The sequence below is a fragment of the Rhizopus microsporus genome (assembly GCF_002708625.1).
Source record: "Rhizopus microsporus ATCC 52813 unplaced genomic scaffold scaffold_21, whole genome shotgun sequence".
In the NCBI taxonomy this organism is placed as follows: domain Eukaryota; kingdom Fungi; phylum Mucoromycota; class Mucoromycetes; order Mucorales; family Rhizopodaceae; genus Rhizopus; species Rhizopus microsporus.
Window position 1 is genome coordinate 281827 of NW_019671936.1, and position 17856 is coordinate 299682.

General features: G+C 36.5%; 6 protein-coding genes across 6 annotated transcripts; 3 read left to right on the top strand and 3 right to left on the bottom strand.

The window, feature by feature from the left end:
- The first annotated feature begins 3216 nt into the window (after window positions 1-3216).
- Window positions 3217-5303, top strand: RHIMIDRAFT_267856 (Dbl homology domain-containing protein). Its single transcript, XM_023612030.1, has 5 exons — window positions 3217-3865; window positions 3929-3980; window positions 4034-4138; window positions 4202-4410; window positions 4464-5303. Exons 1-5 carry the CDS (start codon window positions 3561-3563, stop codon window positions 5050-5052), a joined length of 1260 nt encoding a protein of 419 aa, XP_023462540.1. The 5' UTR covers window positions 3217-3560; the 3' UTR covers window positions 5053-5303.
- A 10-nt stretch (window positions 5304-5313) lies between these two features.
- On the bottom strand, window positions 5314-7870 carry RHIMIDRAFT_267860 (SART-1 protein). The gene is made up of 5 exons (XM_023612031.1): window positions 7591-7870; window positions 7377-7535; window positions 6043-7328; window positions 5667-5989; window positions 5314-5614 (listed from the first exon to the last, which is right to left on the bottom strand). Exons 1-5 carry the CDS (start codon window positions 7620-7622, stop codon window positions 5351-5353), a joined length of 2064 nt encoding a protein of 687 aa, XP_023462541.1. The 5' UTR covers window positions 7623-7870; the 3' UTR covers window positions 5314-5350.
- Window positions 7863-9083, bottom strand: RHIMIDRAFT_267861 (uncharacterized protein). Its single transcript, XM_023612032.1, has one exon. It carries the CDS (start codon window positions 9075-9077, stop codon window positions 7935-7937), a length of 1143 nt encoding a protein of 380 aa, XP_023462542.1. The 5' UTR covers window positions 9078-9083; the 3' UTR covers window positions 7863-7934.
- A 143-nt stretch (window positions 9084-9226) lies between these two features.
- RHIMIDRAFT_241345 (uncharacterized protein) lies at window positions 9227-13499 on the top strand (the record flags this gene model as incomplete). Its single annotated transcript, XM_023609564.1, has 17 exons — window positions 9227-9355; window positions 9406-9791; window positions 9847-9973; window positions 10023-10467; window positions 10517-10665; window positions 10719-10873; window positions 10934-11126; window positions 11182-11245; window positions 11296-11429; window positions 11478-11760; window positions 11806-11872; window positions 11944-12223; window positions 12285-12493; window positions 12549-13074; window positions 13126-13272; window positions 13326-13403; window positions 13452-13499. The coding sequence occupies 17 exons, from the start codon at window positions 9227-9229 to the stop codon at window positions 13497-13499; spliced, it is 3420 nt and encodes a 1139-aa protein (XP_023462543.1).
- A 3484-nt stretch (window positions 13500-16983) lies between these two features.
- RHIMIDRAFT_267882 (uncharacterized protein) lies at window positions 16984-17606 on the top strand (the record flags this gene model as incomplete). Its single annotated transcript, XM_023612033.1, has 2 exons — window positions 16984-17223; window positions 17247-17606. 2 exons carry the CDS (start codon window positions 16984-16986, stop codon window positions 17427-17429), a joined length of 423 nt encoding a protein of 140 aa, XP_023462544.1. The 3' UTR covers window positions 17430-17606.
- A 24-nt stretch (window positions 17607-17630) lies between these two features.
- RHIMIDRAFT_267884 (uncharacterized protein) lies at window positions 17631-17856 on the bottom strand (the record flags this gene model as incomplete). Its single annotated transcript, XM_023612034.1, has 1 exon — window positions 17631-17856. One exon carries the CDS (start codon window positions 17854-17856, stop codon window positions 17680-17682), a length of 177 nt encoding a protein of 58 aa, XP_023462545.1. The 3' UTR covers window positions 17631-17679.

The window sequence follows — 17856 nt, forward strand, 5'->3', positions numbered from 1 at the left end:
CTCTAACATGGCTATTAACAATTTTTCTGGTGCATGTAGTGTTGGCCTAATAACTATAGTAACCACTAGTATAACAACAATAATATAAGCATATATTTTTTTGTAGGGGCATAAAAGTAAAATTCAACTTATTTATAAGTCACGTACCAAAGGCAGCGGTGAACTAGGAAAATCGAAATACAAGAAAATAAACATAAGCATAATTAATCATATTGGCGACAATAACATAAATAGCTGTCATAGATTCTCTACCTAAGTAAACTCTCATACAAACTTAATAATATTGAGCTCTTCTTAATAAAGAAACTAATTCATAAGTTGTCGATTTAATGGCTTTTTTCAATAACAAAGCTGAATACGACGCTCATAGTGAACGATACATTGAAAAAACCTCTGTTGGAAAGGAAGGAAAGAGATACCAATATGTATCGAATGTTGAAGATCGTGGAGCACGTATCTGGTTATCTGTATGCTTGCAAGGATGATGATTCTGAAGCCACTGTTTATCGCCGAGTTGTAATGATATTGGATGAGTTGTTCTGCGGTACTGATGTGATGCTTGCCGAGTAAGTGAATAATAAAAAGAGGGAGAGAGCACTGTATCAAAACAGAGAGATTTTCACTTTTTTCTATCTCTGTACCACTTTAAGTGGAGAAACGTGTAGCGAGTATACCAAGAACATTCGTCTTTATAACGACATGGTGTTTGGCACCTCTTCCGAAAGCAGTTTTGGACGGAAGATCAACCTTCTGATTAAATATGGTAAAAATCGAGCGCTAGAGTTATCAAGCAATGAATTCAAAAAGAACAGTGTGACACCAGCCATGGCCATAATGTAGTAATGCAAAAATCTTCGTGCCAATGGTACTATCCTCTGAGATAACTTGAGGTTGGTTGAAGAATAGAAAGACAAAAGACGGGGGTAAACAAGTATTTGCGAGAATTTGTTTATTCCTGAGAATTGAGATAATGGAAAATACAATGAAAAAGAGGGCTCTATTTATACTATTTGATGTGGGTTAAATCAAGGTACGATATGACCCGTTTTGTTACGGTAATGATTAAAGCTTCGGTGCCTGATTTACGACAATGATCTGGATGATTATTAAATTACTCTAATTGGTTATTCTTATTGTAAAGACTACGCACTGGAATAGTGCTTATAAACCACTTTATTCACGCCAACCCACTGTCGCACAAAGAAGGTTAAGAATGCCTGAGCATAATTATTGTATTCCTACTGGATTCATACATCCTTTGTATCTTTATTCCTACATCTTTGCCCTTCATTTACTTGTCTTCCTTTTGCCAGCAGATATTTATACCATCTGCTCGCCGCTCGTCACTCGTTGCAAAATGTTGTCCTTCTTTCATATATTCTTTTCATTTTGAATAGTAAATGATAGTCTGCTTTTTTAACGTGCCAGTTTGGAATTAACTTACAATAAAAAAATTCATATTACTTATCTGATTATCATCCCTTCATTATTGGTGGAATGAGGTCGTTAGTGACCATTATATGGGCATTTTGTTTCGACATTTATCCCAACAATGGAAGGAATGCGAAACGAAGCTTTTGAAGTGAGCTTTCTCCACACTTTTGCATGCTTCCATAATCCTTTTTGATAACGTGTCTTCTTGCAAAAACCTATGGTGCTTAACCTTACTCTTTGCCACTGCCCAAAACTGTTCTGTTGGGTTACGCTCCAGAAAGTAAGTAGGAAGATACACACATTCGTATCCTCGATACTCAATATACTTCTTTATGTTTTCATGTGCATAAATGGACGCATTATCTATAACCGTAAAATGACCTTTCATAAGATACTTGTCCATTTCATCTAGAGTCATTTTTAAGAGACTGATATAGTGTAACCATGCCTGCAACTGATGTAATTCTCAATATAGACATTGTGTTTACTCTTGTTGTAGGCCTAGTAACAATAATACGTGTGCCTTTTTTGGACCAAGCCCTTGAACGTTTCATATTTATATCAAAAGCAGACTTGCCGAGAAGCATACAATTCGTCAAGAAATTCATGTCTGTATTTTCCCAATTACATACCCAATCGCACCGCTCTGCAATATTCGTTGGATTGTTTCTTTGAACAGAATGGAAATCTGCTTTTTCAACAAAAGGTTGCATTCGCTTCTCATGAAATCGTAAACAGTGCTACGAGAAATTTTAAGATCATTGAAACGCTTCAATAAATGCTCAGTTGCTTCAACAGCAGTTGTAGAGGAGCTAGAGTCAATGAAGTTACCAACAGTCGTTTTATACTCTTCGGTAAATATACACTTGCGACCAACTTGCTTACAAACCTCAAAAATACTCTCAGGATACATGCTATGCTGCTTAATTCACCTGCGCAGTTTGAATGTGAATGCCCAGTTGCTTCGTTGCAGCTGATGCACTTATACACTTTTCAATCTTCAGATCGAAAAATCTAGCCTTATCCTGAACGGTATAGCGCACATACTCACGCTTGCCATTTACCTCTTTCATGTGAATGCCTTCATCTTTTGGCTTTTCTATCAGCATTGGGCAAGCCGAGGAAGATTCACTAAACACCACACTTTTTAAGTATTCAGTATGACTCGCAATTGTGTCAACAATGAATTCATTCTGATCAACGATATACTCCATCGACTCAGGACCGCCATTCTTATCAAAAACATTTTCAGGTTTCTAAAAATACGACGTCTATTCCTGAAAATGCGAAATGGTTCTTGATTGGCTAACGACAATAATTTCGGTAGCCTGCGACCTCATTTTTCACTAATCAGTGACATCAATTTTAATTGGCTGCTACACTGTGTGCTGGAAGTACTGTGTATTGTGTGATAAGATATACTCTTTTTGTGATACGCATTGGTGCAACAATCTGACCACTGCTTTTTACCACAGCTATTCTTATCACTTGGCAGCTCAACAATGACTACAGTGACTATAGCAGCTGTTGTTATGACCACAATTTTTATAGTTATGATCATCATTTCTGCAGGCATTCTATCAAGTTAAATACTTCATTTACTTGTTAAATTATGCCTTGGGAAAGCATGATCGCCGGTCAAGATCGCTGATGTTCGTAATTTTAGTTGACATCTGACTATTATTACTGGCTTTTTTATTGGTTTGAATCGATTACTTGCTCACACGACATTTAACCTAAAAAAGGAAAATTTGTCCTACTGGAGTGTTGTATAAAATTTTTACAATAAATTCGCACCTGCACCTTTATCAGGTACTTTCTTCCCAGCCTTTCTTTCCAATCCTTTTTTTTATGTAAATGATGGAATTTAATCAAAAGGGAAACCAGCCCACGTCGTTATATAATTATTCATCACATAACTCAAGTATAAGCAGACCATGTTCCATCAGCACAGCGTCATCCACAGGGTCCATCATATTAGACCCTTATAACCTGTCATTTTTAACAGATAATCCAAAACATTACAATCAGCTTGTAGAAGACCTTTCGATTATTGATAATGTGTATGACGTACTTTCAGAAGAATACGAAAATGATACTGGCTTGAATGGTATAAGAACAATAACATGGAGGAATGTTTTTCTAATCAATATACAGATAAACAAGTACTTGATGTAGCGAGATATGTAGCATATAAACAACAAATAATAAGTCAAATAATTCAATCAGAGACCAACTATGTAAATGAATTTTATGATTTTCAAGAAATATACGCCACTAGTATACGGGATTGGTTAGATACAAATGAAGACAAGGAAGTTAATGTAAAAATGAAATCAACTCCAGCAAGGAAGACATTAGACACGCTATTTGAGACTTTCCATCATTTGTCTACTTTACATTCAAACTTTTTAAAGGAACTGAACGAAAGGTATTGCTGTCGTCTTTTTGGGTTTTTTAAACTGTTATTAACATATCACTATACACACAATAGATTTAAAATTTGGGGTCCAACTCAATTGATATCTGATGTCTTTAGTAATTTTGTAAAGCTTAAATATTACCAAAAATATCACATATCTAATCAAACTTTATCTAGTACAAAGACCTTGCCACATACAACACTTTCTTTAATCAACATCCAGAGTTTGTTATGACACTAGACATTCTTTATAGACTACCTTCCTTTGCGAAATTTATCGAGGCAGGTATACATATGGATATATGCAGTATGTGTTACAGTAATTAATATTAAACTGCCATCTAGACTAAAATGAATGAGAATAAACAAAGACAGTCATCGTTAAAAATTGCCGATTTAATGCACTACCTCCAAATACCATTAACTCGTACGTCGTATTATGCAAAAGCGGTTCACCAGTTGAAGCATTATAGCGATCCTTCAACCCCAGATTTTACCTTCCTTTGCCAGCTCGCTGACAATTTCAGGTCTTTGGATAAAGAATGGTCTGAGAGGTAAGATGTGTTACCTGGCTCGGTCACTCTGATTGTGTAACCCTTAAAAATAGGAAAAAAAGCTGTCAGTCTCACTTGATGGTACTTGAAGTCTATCGAACTGTTCAAGGTTGCCCCGTCAATGTCACCCTGAACCGAAGACTGATCCTTTTCGCTGACTTGATCAAAGTTGATGTTGATGATGTTACGGCAACTTCTGACGTGAGAACTTACTATCTTTATTCCGACCATTTAATCTTTTGCAGAAAACAAAAAGACAAGAAGGATGCCCCTCGTAAACTGGTTTACAAAGGAAGTCTTAACCTTCGTGGAGCAGAATTAAAATACCTATCACCTGCATTAGTAACAAAGATGTGTGAAACAAAGAAATCGTCTTTATTTAAAATTGGGAAAAAATCTACCGATAGCACTTCTTTACCAGGAACTGAGGCTTTTGGCTTTGAACTGGTTACTACGGAAATAAATGCCGAGGCAGTCGCTCCCATGTACTTCTCAGGTGCTACCATACCGCCACAGGTAGCATCTGGCCCGGTTAGACGCCGTCATATTCTCAGAACTCGTACCGCAGAAGAGCAAAAAATGTGGTATGAATCTTTGGAAAAAGTAATCAAGACTATCAGTCATGCATCTCGAAAGCATTAATCTTTACTCCTGCCAACCATTCCTCTCCTTTTCTTTATGTTGTATTTTCAAAACATATGCCACAGTCCTTCCCACCAAAACTGCTTTTTGGATAGTAATTCTTTTCACATAATCAATAAAACATTGCCTCAATCAGCCGATTAGCCTTTGCAAAGTTAATACCACTGGGCTTATTGACCTCTTATGCCTAATGGTTTCATTTTTGAGTCATTTCAAAGTAGTTACTTACAATACTTGCAGTAAAGTTAAATCACACACAAATTGGTTTTTTAAATGCTAAAGCAATGATGCTAGTTATTTATTGTTTCTTTGCAGGCTTTTGCTTTTCACCAGTTAGTGGTGTTGTAGAGGGAACAACACCGCGATTACCCACGCTTAAAACAACATGTGCGCTGCCCGAACGTTTCTGTCTTTCATGTAAAGCAGTCGCCAGATTAAGTGGCGTATCCGTGCTACTCATCATATTCAATCGATGCTCTTCTTCAATCTTTCTCATTCTCTTTTCTGTCTTTGTTTTGCCTGAGGTCTTGCCGTGGAATTGATGCGACATAAACCTGAAAGCCTACAAATAATGAGTTATATTTTTGCAAAATCGGCCATGAGCTTTTCCTTACCTCTGCTGTTTTCAAAACACGTCCTTTGTTGTCGGTGTATTCCAAGTGTACTTCAGGTTTATAATTCTGCATAGCCAATTCAAATTCCCTGAGCCTCTTGGCTTCCTCTCGTTCACGTTCTCTTTCTCTTTCACGCTCCATTTCTCTCATCCTGTCACGATTATAATCTCTATCACGACCATGATCTCGGCGTCGTTCTTTCTCCTTTTGTTCTTCAAGCATACGACGGTGTTCTTTCTTTCGTTGTTCATTTTGCCATCGAATTTGTTCTGCTGCTATTCTATCACGCTTAAGTTGCTCTTCGTTAGGTTTTGCAATCATTCCTATGGTAATAATATATTAATTACTATTTTACATATTATGGGTATTGCTTTACCTTTCTGAGTGAGTAACTCTAGCGTAGCAGCAAGGCCACCACTCACCAAGGGCTCTTCGATAATGGGCTCTTCTTTAATTTCTTCATATTTAGGCTCCTCTTTGATATTCACTGGAGATTCCTCTTTAATTTCTTCCATAGGTTCATCTTCAACTTCATTAGCTTCATGCATATCTTCATCAGCTGGCTCTGGTTTAATATATGTGACGCTTATATCTTCATCTATTGGCTCTTCTTTGATAACTGGGGGCTCAGGCTCTCTCTTGACCGGTTTATCTTCCGCAAATGATGGGATATTTGCACCAATTGAGCTGACAAATTCTGAGGTCTCAGACAAGACAAGTCCACCTTCGTCGTTTTCTTCAACCTTCATTTCATTTGCCTCTTGCTCTCGGATTTGCTTTGCAATTTCTTCAGGCGTCATCTTCTTGAGCAATTTATTTTTCTGCTTATTGGCCACTCGTCTTGCTCGAGCTAAGGCCTCTTGAAGGTCATCATCGTCCACAAAGTTAGCATCAGGATCCTGAGTACGTACTCTGGAAGCTATCGACTGATTTACAGATGGAGTATTATCACTAGCGGTTTGAGTGGTGGCAACACCCACATCCTCAGCGTCATCATTATTCTTTCTTCTCATCTTCTTCTTCTTCTTAGATTTGGGCTTCTTAAAGGTTGCCTCCATTTCTTCTTGAGTGTAATAATCCTTTATTTCTTGCATTTTTTCATAATTTAATGTCTGTTCTTTCAGTTTTTGGGAAATCGTTTGTTGGTTCTCCTTTGAGTCGTTGTCTTTGGATGCTATTACTCCAGAGTTTCCAATGACAAATCCTTCATTTTGTTCCTCTTCTTCATATTGTGGTAAGATACTTTTTTTGCTTCCATTAAACTGGTCGTCATCATATGGATTATATCCAGGTTTTTGTTTTTTAGCTTCAAGATTTTTCTTTACACGCTCCTTGTCTTCAATATTAACGTTTGTTAATTCATCAGCTTCATCTTCTTCCAGAATACTTCGATCTTTTAATGTCAAGATGGTCTCACTACCTTCCTGGAATTCAGCTATAGAATGACTGACTTTGAGACCACTGAGATGCGAGGCGTCATAATTGGCAGATTGGAATGTGTTGTCCATTTCTTCAATCTCACGAGCTCGTTTTTCTGCTAACTCTCTTTCTCTCGTTCTACTTTTTTTAACCCAATTAAGTGCACTGTCATCCTCATCATCGCTTGCTTCACCTAGACCTTTACCTTGAAGCTTTGCCAAGCTTCTTTTACGATTTTCCAATCTGATAAAATGATTAAAACCTATGCTCCAACATACTATTTTCTCTTACCTTTCAGACTTTTTCTTAGCTTCTTCTTCACGTTTGGCTCTATCTTGATCTTCTTTTTGCCTTTGATAGTTTTCATAAGCTTCTCTTTCAGGATCAATTGTTTCTTCGTCAGATTCCTCTACAGCTAAAGGAGGAAGTCCCAATTTTGCACGCAAAGCACTATGATTTAAATGTTAGTTGAAGCTTGTATTAAAAGTATTGTCCAATTATTTACTTTGTTTCTTCAATTGAAATAGAATCGGCCATATTATGGAGTAGAAAAAAAAAGAGAAAAATATAAAAAACGCCTTTCACTGTCTTTCATACCTTCACTGCGGTCAAAGTCACAGCGACGAATTGTGCGGACATTAAAATGAGTTCACTGTGCCAAAACAAACCAACTATGCAGTACTCTGCGAGGAACCTCTGGTAGACTAGTTTTCGATATGGTAAATTAACTTTAGACGTTAGCAATGATCTAATTGGCTGGCATATATACCAACCCTTCCCTCATATTTAATTTGATGTGGCTATTCATAATAAGATGCTGATAGGGAGAAGTGGTTTCAGTGATTAATTTCAATGCTTTGTCTCTTTTATTGCAATAATATCCTGAACTCTTTCTGAGTTGAGACTATAAGTTTCATGGCTTGTTAGATTACCCACGTCTGCCGCATATTTTATAGCTTGATTATAATATGCTAACGCTTGTTCAAATTCACTGCTCAATTCCAACATCCTTCCCATGTTATTCGACGCTACAGCACCGCATTCTAAACAGTCTTGATTTTTTATATCCTTGGTACATGTCTCAAGAGCAGTTTGAGCCCAACCCATGGCCTCATCTTTTTTATTCAAGCCATACATTATTTCTGATAGTTGGTTCTGCACAATAGCTCTGAGACAATGCTGTTCTTCTGGTAAAGATTTTAACAGTTGTGATAATAAAGGTATTGAAAGTTTAAAGTTGCGTTGGATAGCGTACAAATTGGCCAACGAAAGCTTAATCTTTGATTGTAGTAGATCGTCTTGGCTAGCTTTTTCAGACATATGAAGTGCCCAAGCAAGGTATTCTTCCGCATGTTCATAATCACCAATTCGCATATATAAATCCCCAATCTTCTTTGCTGCTGTGATTGTTTGCTGATCATGGCCCTTACCATTGTCCATCAACAGTTTCCATGCTCTGGTGTATTCGGTAATCGCATCTAATAGATTCCCTGACTTATTCTCGTCTTCAGCTAGTCGTAATCGAAGGTTGATAATTGTATCAGAGCTCTCTTTCAGGTTTTGTTCTTCTAAAGCAATACGGATAACTTCCCGAATATACATGGAAGCAATATCATAATCAGGCGCTAACTGTTCTCGAACATATGCTCCGTGGAGCAATTGACGACCCTTGAATCCTAGTTCTTTTGGCGTCGATTCCATAGTATATTCGATATACAAGTGCGTAAGTTGCCAAATCAAACCTATGGCTGCACTTACGGATAAAATAGTGTATCCGGTGATCTTTCCTGCTAGTTTTCCCTGTGACTTTAATCGACTGATGGCATCATTATATGTACTGGTGGTAAATTTAACAGCCTTTGTCGAATCAGCTGCCTCTTTAGAGATGCTTTTGGTAAATCCAAACGCCCTTTTTTGGTTCAGGAATAACCGGTTGCTTGTATTTGAACGTATGTATTTGTTCCCAAAAGAAGCTGTCAATCGCGAAAGCATTTTCAGTTTTAAAAAAAGAGATCAGTAAAGGATCCCAGTTGAGTTGTGACTAAGGGTGCATTAGAATTCCGCATACAGCTTACAGCGCGTGAATAAAAAGTAACGCGTAAAAAGCTTCTTTTTTTCTTCTCCCCTTAAGAGAAAATAAAATGTCGATGGAGTTAGATTCAGTACAAGATAGTCAAGACCTTTCAGAGTTACGTAAACTCGAGTTTTCCCATTCGATTCTAGGCAAAAGAAGTGCCTTGAAAGAACAGGAATTATTACCACATTTAAAGGTAGAAAAGAAATTAAAAAGAGATTTCTCTGCTCTAACTATTTCAATCAGGAACTTCATCAAAAACTAAAGGAACTTGAACAAGGAGCAGTTGACCTTGAATCGCTTTCAACTGTTGCTAATGATTTAACCAGCACACAAATTCTTAAAAATAGCAGTAAGATGGTAACTGCAGTAGCCGCTTGTTGTTTAGCCGACATTCTGCGTTTATATGCACCTGAGGCTCCTTACTCCAACCTACAGTTGAAAAAAATTTTCAATTTCTTCGTATCCAACCTGTCACAGTTTGGAAAAGAAGACGAGAGCTTATTCCAATACCACTTTTACTTGTTGGAAAGTTTAGCTACAGTGAAGAGTTTTATTATTATATCTGATTTAGATAATGCAGATGAAATCACTCTTCCTGTATTTGATGAATTCTTTAAAGCTGGATCAAAGTAAATCTAATAGTTATACATATTGTGGATGATACTAATCCTCTTTTCTATAAAGCCCCTCATTGCCAAAAAACGTACAGGTTTGTATGACGGATATTTTGACACAAATCATTGATGAAGTGGGAACCTCTGCTCAAGAAATTATCGAAATCATCTTGGATCAATTCGTTAAACACGAAAAGGTAAAGACGCAGTCTATGCTAATTGAAGGTAGCTCACGATAATACACAGACACCAACTGTTCCATCTTATTTAATGGCAGCCGAAGTTTGCTCTATTTGTGCTCCTATTCTTCAAAGACGAGTATGCCAGTACTTTTCTGATATTCTTCTTTCTGTCAGTAATGCAGAAGGAACGGAAGAATTGGAAGAGTTGCGAAAAGCTCACGATTTGATCATTAAAGTAAATGCCGTCGTACCTGATCTATTGCTGAATGTTTTACCCTTGGTGCAAGAAGAGATGAAGCTTGATCAAGCAAATGTTCGACAAATTGCAACTGAAACCATGGGAAAGCTATTTATGCATCCTGAATCGAATATTTTTGAAAAGTATCCCACTATCTGGAAGACCTGGCTTGGTAGGAAAGACGATAAGCTTGTGCAGTTACGTGTCAAGTGGTTAGAGATGTGTGTTGATATTTATAAAAATCATATCGAATCAATGCCTGAAATTACTGGTATGACATATTGTAACGACTGTAACAATATCTCACAACGACCCTATAGAATGTATCAAACTCAAGCTATCAGATCCCGACGAGAAAGTACGAGCCACTGCCTGTAAGATCATTGGAGAGATCATGGCAGGCTGCGATTTGAAACATATTGACAAATCAATGCTTGAATTAGTCGATGGACGAACCAAGGATAAAAAGGTAAAAACCAGATAAAATGACTCTGCTTGAAAAATCTAATTTTTCCCAAAAAGAATTCTGTAAGAGTACAAGCTATGAGAACAATGGGTTCAATTTACAACGAGTATTATGCCAGCATTCAAGCAAATGAAAAAATGGCAGTTCAGAAGCTGGGTTGGATTCCAAACAGTTTATTTAGCCGTGTGTACACAGGTGATGCTTCCGTACTGTAAGTATATCAAGGTAACAATGGTCCTAGCGGGATAACATATGCTTTGCTTTCATATAGGATGACTCTACAGGATACTTTACTTGCATACATATTTCCATATGATGAAGATGACCAGCAGAGAACCGAGAGACTGGTGACGGTAGTAGAGTCATTAGAAGAAAAGCAAAAGCTAGCCTTTACTGCAATCATTAGAAAGCAACAGAGATTTAACGATGATTTGCAAAAGTATGTTAGAATGTGCGAAGACGAGGTATGATGACATTCATGACATATAATTGCATACAAATAACAACCATGTTTATTAGATTAACGGTATGACAGCTGATCATGAGGAAACCAGCAATGATGAGTTCATGAAATACTTAGCAGGTACATTTATTAAAGTTATTATCAATCATTGTCTCACGTCTTCATTCAAGCTCATTTTGCTGATCGACCAAGAACATTCAACGCTCTTAGGGCATTCCTTATTCGTAAGAACAGCAGAGATATAAAGCTTTTGAAAAACAGCATACGTGCAGATCATGATTACAAGCAACTTTACAAATCCAAAGTTAGTATCTATCAAAGATTGTTATAAAACTATACTAAATTCACATAGGATAAATTGATAGCGAACCTCAACGAAGATCAAGCTGGCACTGTAGAGATATTCCAAGCCATCATCAACAGGGCATGTCCGCTAATAGTAAACAAAGCTTGTATTTCTCATCTGTTGAAAATGGCCAAGGAACCAAAGGGAAGAAGGCAAACAGCTCTTACTCAAAAGGCTCTTACCGCTCAAAGCATATTAAAGGAAATCTCTCTCACTTATCCAGTGATGTATGAAGGTTGTTTGGCTGAAATTACTAAAGGGATTATGAATGATAAAGATAATATAGCTGGTAAATAACATCAGCATTAGTTCTTCATCCATATTAACTTTATAGCAGAGGAAGAATTAGAACTTTTAGCCGAACTAAGCAAGTCTAATCCTGGTCATAGAAAATACGATGGGTAAGAAAACACGAGTTCTTTTATTGGGAAGAAGCCATACATTTACTTATTTATTTATTTATTTATTATAGCAACTTAATTAAACGTCTTCGCTCTTATGTTATTGATGGTAAGGTTGGTCAAGCAAACCTTGCTTCGATTATTCTCGGCAATATGAAAAATGCGGATAGATCTATGGCTGATCTAGTTGAGAGCTTGTCTGATGAGCTTTCATTGAAAGCACGAAATCTCCTTTCAACTTTGACAAGCCTTTCACAGTTTGCATTATATACTCCTCGACTTTTGACATCTTACATTGACCTAATAGTAAAGTTTGTTGAAGAAAATCTCTTAAAGACGCCAACCAAATCGGTAATTTGTTATATATATATTATCTATCAATGTTTCAGCAGTCTTACACTATATCGTACAGTACACTGAATCTAATCCTGAATGGGTTGCGTACGATAAACTGCCAGAGCTCTCCAAACAGAAAATTACTGGTGTTCGTCTATTAGTAAACTACTTAACAGCTTGTAGAAACGAAGTGGAGCCTGAAGAACATATTATTACAAAGATATTTTCTATACTATGGGATTTACTTGAAAGAACCTGCGATGGTGCATTAACTGACAATACCAAGTAAACAAGCTACAAGGGATAATGAACATAATAATCTGACACTGTCCTCAAATAGCTCTGCAGAAACATCTCACCTCAGATTGGGTGCTTCACAAGCCATCGTTAAACTAACGCACTATGACAAGTACTTAAACGAATTAACCGTTCCTAAATTTGAAAGATTAAGTTACACCCTGCAAGATACATGTTTCTATGTTCGCTTAGAGTTTGCAGAGTTCTTGATGAAAGGACTTCAGACCGAGCAAATCCATCCAAGATACTATTCTCTTTTGTTCATTTGCGCTCATGAACCTGAAGAATCTTTGTTGAAGCAAATCCGCAGCTTTATCCAGAAGCGTCTCTCCTCCTTGGAGATCAAGCAAGCTGAATCAACAGTATTGGATTCTTCACTTGTTAGACTAGTACATTTACTGGCACATCACCCAGATTTTACTATTACTACTGAAGACTTGATGGTATTTGCACAGTATATTCGATTTTTCTTGAGCTGTGTTGCAACTGCTGAGAATGTATCATTCTTATACCATATTGCTCAAAAGATCAAGTTATCCAAGGACATGGTTTCAGCTGAATTAAGTGATGTACGTCAATGCTGATAATTTTATAGATGATTATTAACATTTTGCGTTTAGAATTCATATGTGCTCAGTGATATGACCAGTCTGCTAATAAAGTACAAGTGCAAAGAGTCTTCCTGGCCACTTAATGCATATGCCGGCCGTGTAACTCTACAATCTAAACTTTACAAGAGTTTACCTCCAGGAGCAGTACAAAATGAGGTAATGAATACTTTATAGCTATACTCATAAATATTAACCATGTGGAATGATAGACCATGGAGAAGAGTTATTTACCCCAGGCATTTATCGAGAAATTAGAAGAAGAGGAGAGAAGGAAGCTTGGTGACAAGGTAACTTGAAAACATAACTGTCTGAAAATATGACTCATCTATCTTTAGCGAGCAAGAACATCTGTAGTTGGTGCAAATAAGAGAACAAAGGTTTAAAGTTCTCAGCCAATAAATATCTATTTTGTTTATCCTTGAATAGCCATAAAAAGAAATAATTTGACCCTGAGCCTCTTGACCTTATACACTAAAAGGGAAGCTAGATGATCCCAACAATTCAATATGTAAATATAATAAACTAGTCATTGGTTTCACTCTTGGAACAAGACTAGCAGTTTGTTAAATAAAAGAGCATACAAGCGCAGAATTCGCAGACAAAAAAGTTGCTCTGGCCTGTTCAAACTGAGTACTGCTTGGCCAGGAGTCCTATGGAGTGTCTGATCTATGTGAATCGGAATATACAATTACAAGGCTATCATTCTGTTATTGGTATGAGCCATGAAAATAGCAATAAGTACTCTTCAAAAAATAATAAAACCACTTCAATTTTTGAATTCCTTTCATAGAATTCAGTTAATCTAATATTGCCTACTATATCAAATATCACTTTATACAGTAGCTTTGTAGTAAACAGCAACATATATTACAGGGTTCAAGGTACCTTGTAGAATCTTTCAATATTTCTTGTAGTGATTGATTCTCATAATTGGGTTTTACCAAACAATCAACGTAGATTATGAAATCTGACAGCAGGCGAAGTTTATCGCTCTTGATTGTAGTGAAGCTAGCAGTTGTATGAACACCTAAGAAAGCTGTAAGTAAGCCTGCTAACCTTTGCTGTTTGCGTTGAGCGATCATTTATGATGCTTGATACAAAGCATTCTTCACTCCATGTACTTGATATAGATATTTTATACTCTGTTACATAACTTGCATATATTTCTTTGTATAGGATTTTTTGCTTTTTTCTTCTTCTTCTCCTTTTAATTTCTTATTGATAAATGTAAGTATTACTTACTCAGTGCCCTAGTTGGGCGATCATATATACAGACGAAAGCGGGCTTTCATTGTACTGACCACCTTATACTTGCTATAAGGGATATCCTTTGTCTATGTGCTGAGTACTCTGTAGTTTACTCTCAGGACTTTATGCTTCTGAATGGTATTGTATTAGAACCTAATGGCGCTGGTCGTCAGAAGCGGACGGCCTACTTTTAATGTACCAACCGACGTTTTGTTCACTTGTTTGAACCTTGTACTGACTTTTTTTTTCAAGATAGGAAGAACTTTGGAAGACGCTTGGGTTTGTTAGTATTGCCTTTTATAAATAAACAATCAATAATGCTATTTTGTATTTTTATTTATGTCTTGTTTACTTTTGAACATTTTATTATATGCAGTCGTTAGTTTATGCATGCTGGTTGAATATTTACAAAGTGGTATATATGGTACTTTTGGTAGCATTCCAAAAGTTGACTTTTCCCCTGCAATGACCACTAAAGGGCCTATGTCTCCCTTAAAAACAAGCATATAATATTTAATTTATCATATTACGACTGTCTTCTTCTTTTGTAAATCAACATCTTTCATACAACTTGCGTGTTTAACTACATATCAAATAAGGATAAGGATCATGGGTACATGAAAATGAAGAGCTCACATAAATAAGTCGTGGTTTTAGTATAGCACAATTCTTTATGATTATATCTGAAGTAGGCTACAAATAAAACATTCAAACACTGATAAGCAAGAAGCTTATTTCTTTTATCAATTCATTTTCGAAAAGGTCTACAAGGGGCGAGGCGGTACAATATAGTACGGAACTAGAATCCCCTAGAGAATGGGGAAAATAAATTAAGCGTACAAGAGAGACAAATTATTTACTCCATTTGAAAGAATAGAATTAGTCACTGCAGGCTGATCTTAATTCTACTGTATTTCATGATTATAGTTTCTGTGTATCTAATACAAACCTTTATTTGTGTTGTGTTAACAAGTAAAGTATCCTTGACGGTATTAATTATTGGATCGACAAAGTAAAGGCTATAACAGATTCCCTTCTAGGGCTTATTGAGTAGTTCCTCTGCTATTTTATCTCCATATAAGGCTTATTTTTCTCCATTTCATGCATTCATGTATTTATATTCTTTTTCATGGTTATAAAAATCCCTTTTCTTCACCGCCCAATAAATTACATATTTGAAAATACCTTTCACTCACGATATGCGAGTATCCATGACAATAAAGTCATCAAGTGAAGTATGTCACGTACCTTAGCAGGCCATTCTGTTTCGAGCGCCATTTGAAATAGTTTATGCAGACTTAGAAGATCCATTGCTTTACTATAAAAGTGAACGTATAGTCATTAAATCTCTCACAATTATAATCGTCGCCAATTTTGGTCTACACTTCACAAGCAGAAGAGAAAAGGATAAGGTCATAACAACAGAAAAGAGAGGATAAACATTTTACCTTTTTTTTTCATGTGCACTAAAAATAAAAATAAAAACATTACAAACCCTTATGCTTCCCTAAGTCAGCAACTCAATCGCCTATGTTTCATACTTGATAAACAGGTTTTGATACATAAGGGTTAGGACGATTTGTTTTTGGTTCTTTTTAGCAAAAAATAGTAATTCATTATTACTTTTATGAAACAAACTAGAGTGGCTAACCAAATAGATCAATCATGATTGATTTTCTTTCTTTGATTGACAAATAACAACTGTAATGGAATCAATTGCATGTGTTCCACAGAATCGGCAGCCTAGTGCTCTTTGAGAAAAGCCTTATTTTTTGTTTACTATCAGCTGCATCTTTAAAGATGCCGTCCCCTCTCAACTTTTTTCCTTGTACATTTAATTCTCACCTTACTTTTTTTTTTTTTTTACTCATTCTTAAAGAAAACGACCAGAAAAATAGGAAAACGCGTATTGAAAATAAGAAAAGTGAAGCAATCATAATATAAAAAAAATTATGTGTGTGTGCGTGAGGTCAACTTTATGTAAACAAGCGGCCTTACAAAAGAAAAGGGCCTGTGAAAAAAATATGCAAAAAAAAGGGAGGAGGCGTTCGGATGCTCGGATGTGTTCTAATATGGAAGAGATAAAGAACAAACTATTTATTTATTCATACTTTATTGGAGAAATGAGGAATGAGTCATTTATTTTCAGCCTAAATAACGTGATTCACTTAAACAAAAAGCTATAAAAGAGACCATCATTCTTTTCCTTTTTCCTTTTTTTCTTCATCCTTTATCTCTTTTAAAAATTCTCATATGCTTTTATTGTTTCCTATGTTGAAAAGGGTACAATGTCATTTTGGAGGCGATCCCAAAGTACATATAACTAATGTCATCCTTTAGAAAATACATTTTTGCTGGCTCTATTTCATGGTTCCTGATGCATCTTACTCTATCATAATGACCTCTCATGGGGTGAAGCCTTAAAAGAATCTCTGTTGCTCGCTAATACTCCAAAGGTGCTTGCTACTGCTTATCAATGCAATCAAACAAATACTCAAATACCTACTCATGCTTATCAATGTCTACAAATGATCATCAGTGCCTGAAAATGCTAGTGAATGCCTGTCCCATGCTTATCAACGTCGGAAAGCCCCTAAAGGATTTTGCTCACGTCTATCAATGTCTGCTACTAATGAATACTGCTTTGGAGTAACTACATATTCAAGTCCTGAAGCCACAAGAAACATAATCAATAAATCTACTTTGCCGCTATCCGCCAAACTCTATCAAACTCTGCTACAAGAAAAGAAGAAGAAAAAACAAAAAAAAACTAACCAGACAGGTCGCACTTCTTTACACTGGATCACCCCGAAATGCTCCTATTGTTATGGCTCTGCCTCTACAGCTGATGAATCGCCCGTAAACCCTCCCTTGCTGCTGAGCTCGATGGTTGCGATGCTCCAAAGGTTCAATATTCCGATGTCTCCACGGTCATCACCCCTTTCGAAACGCTTCGTCCTAGGTACTTAGAAGTGCACTCTTTGTACGTTGAAGCACCTCTTTCGTTGAACTTACCGTGGTATGGTTTTGAGATTGAGTTTTTATTTTTGAGTTTTGAGCCTTGAGTGCTCCTTATTCATGGAGGGTTTACACCGTGTAGTCTTCTGGCATGCAGTCTATGGTTCTAGTCATCTTGGGTTTGAAAGCTAGCGATAATGTGGCCTTCTGGACTTATGGAAAGAAAGAAAGAAAAAATCTCTATTTGCTCTCTTAACTTGGCTATCAAAAAGAAAATCTCTACTAATCCAAAACTCACTCCCTCTCTTTGGAAATCAAACTATTGCTTACTTTAATAAAAACTTCATTCTGTTACTCCTATACTTTGGCTTTTTGTTTAATCTTGATAAAATATATTCGCTTGACGCACTTTTCTTTATCTCTGATAATCCAAGGAAACAGCAGCTTAATGATTACTTCATGTGCATCACTATGGAGTAGCTTGTAGCAACAATCACTATATAATCTCACATAGATAGTCCTCATCAGTGGCAT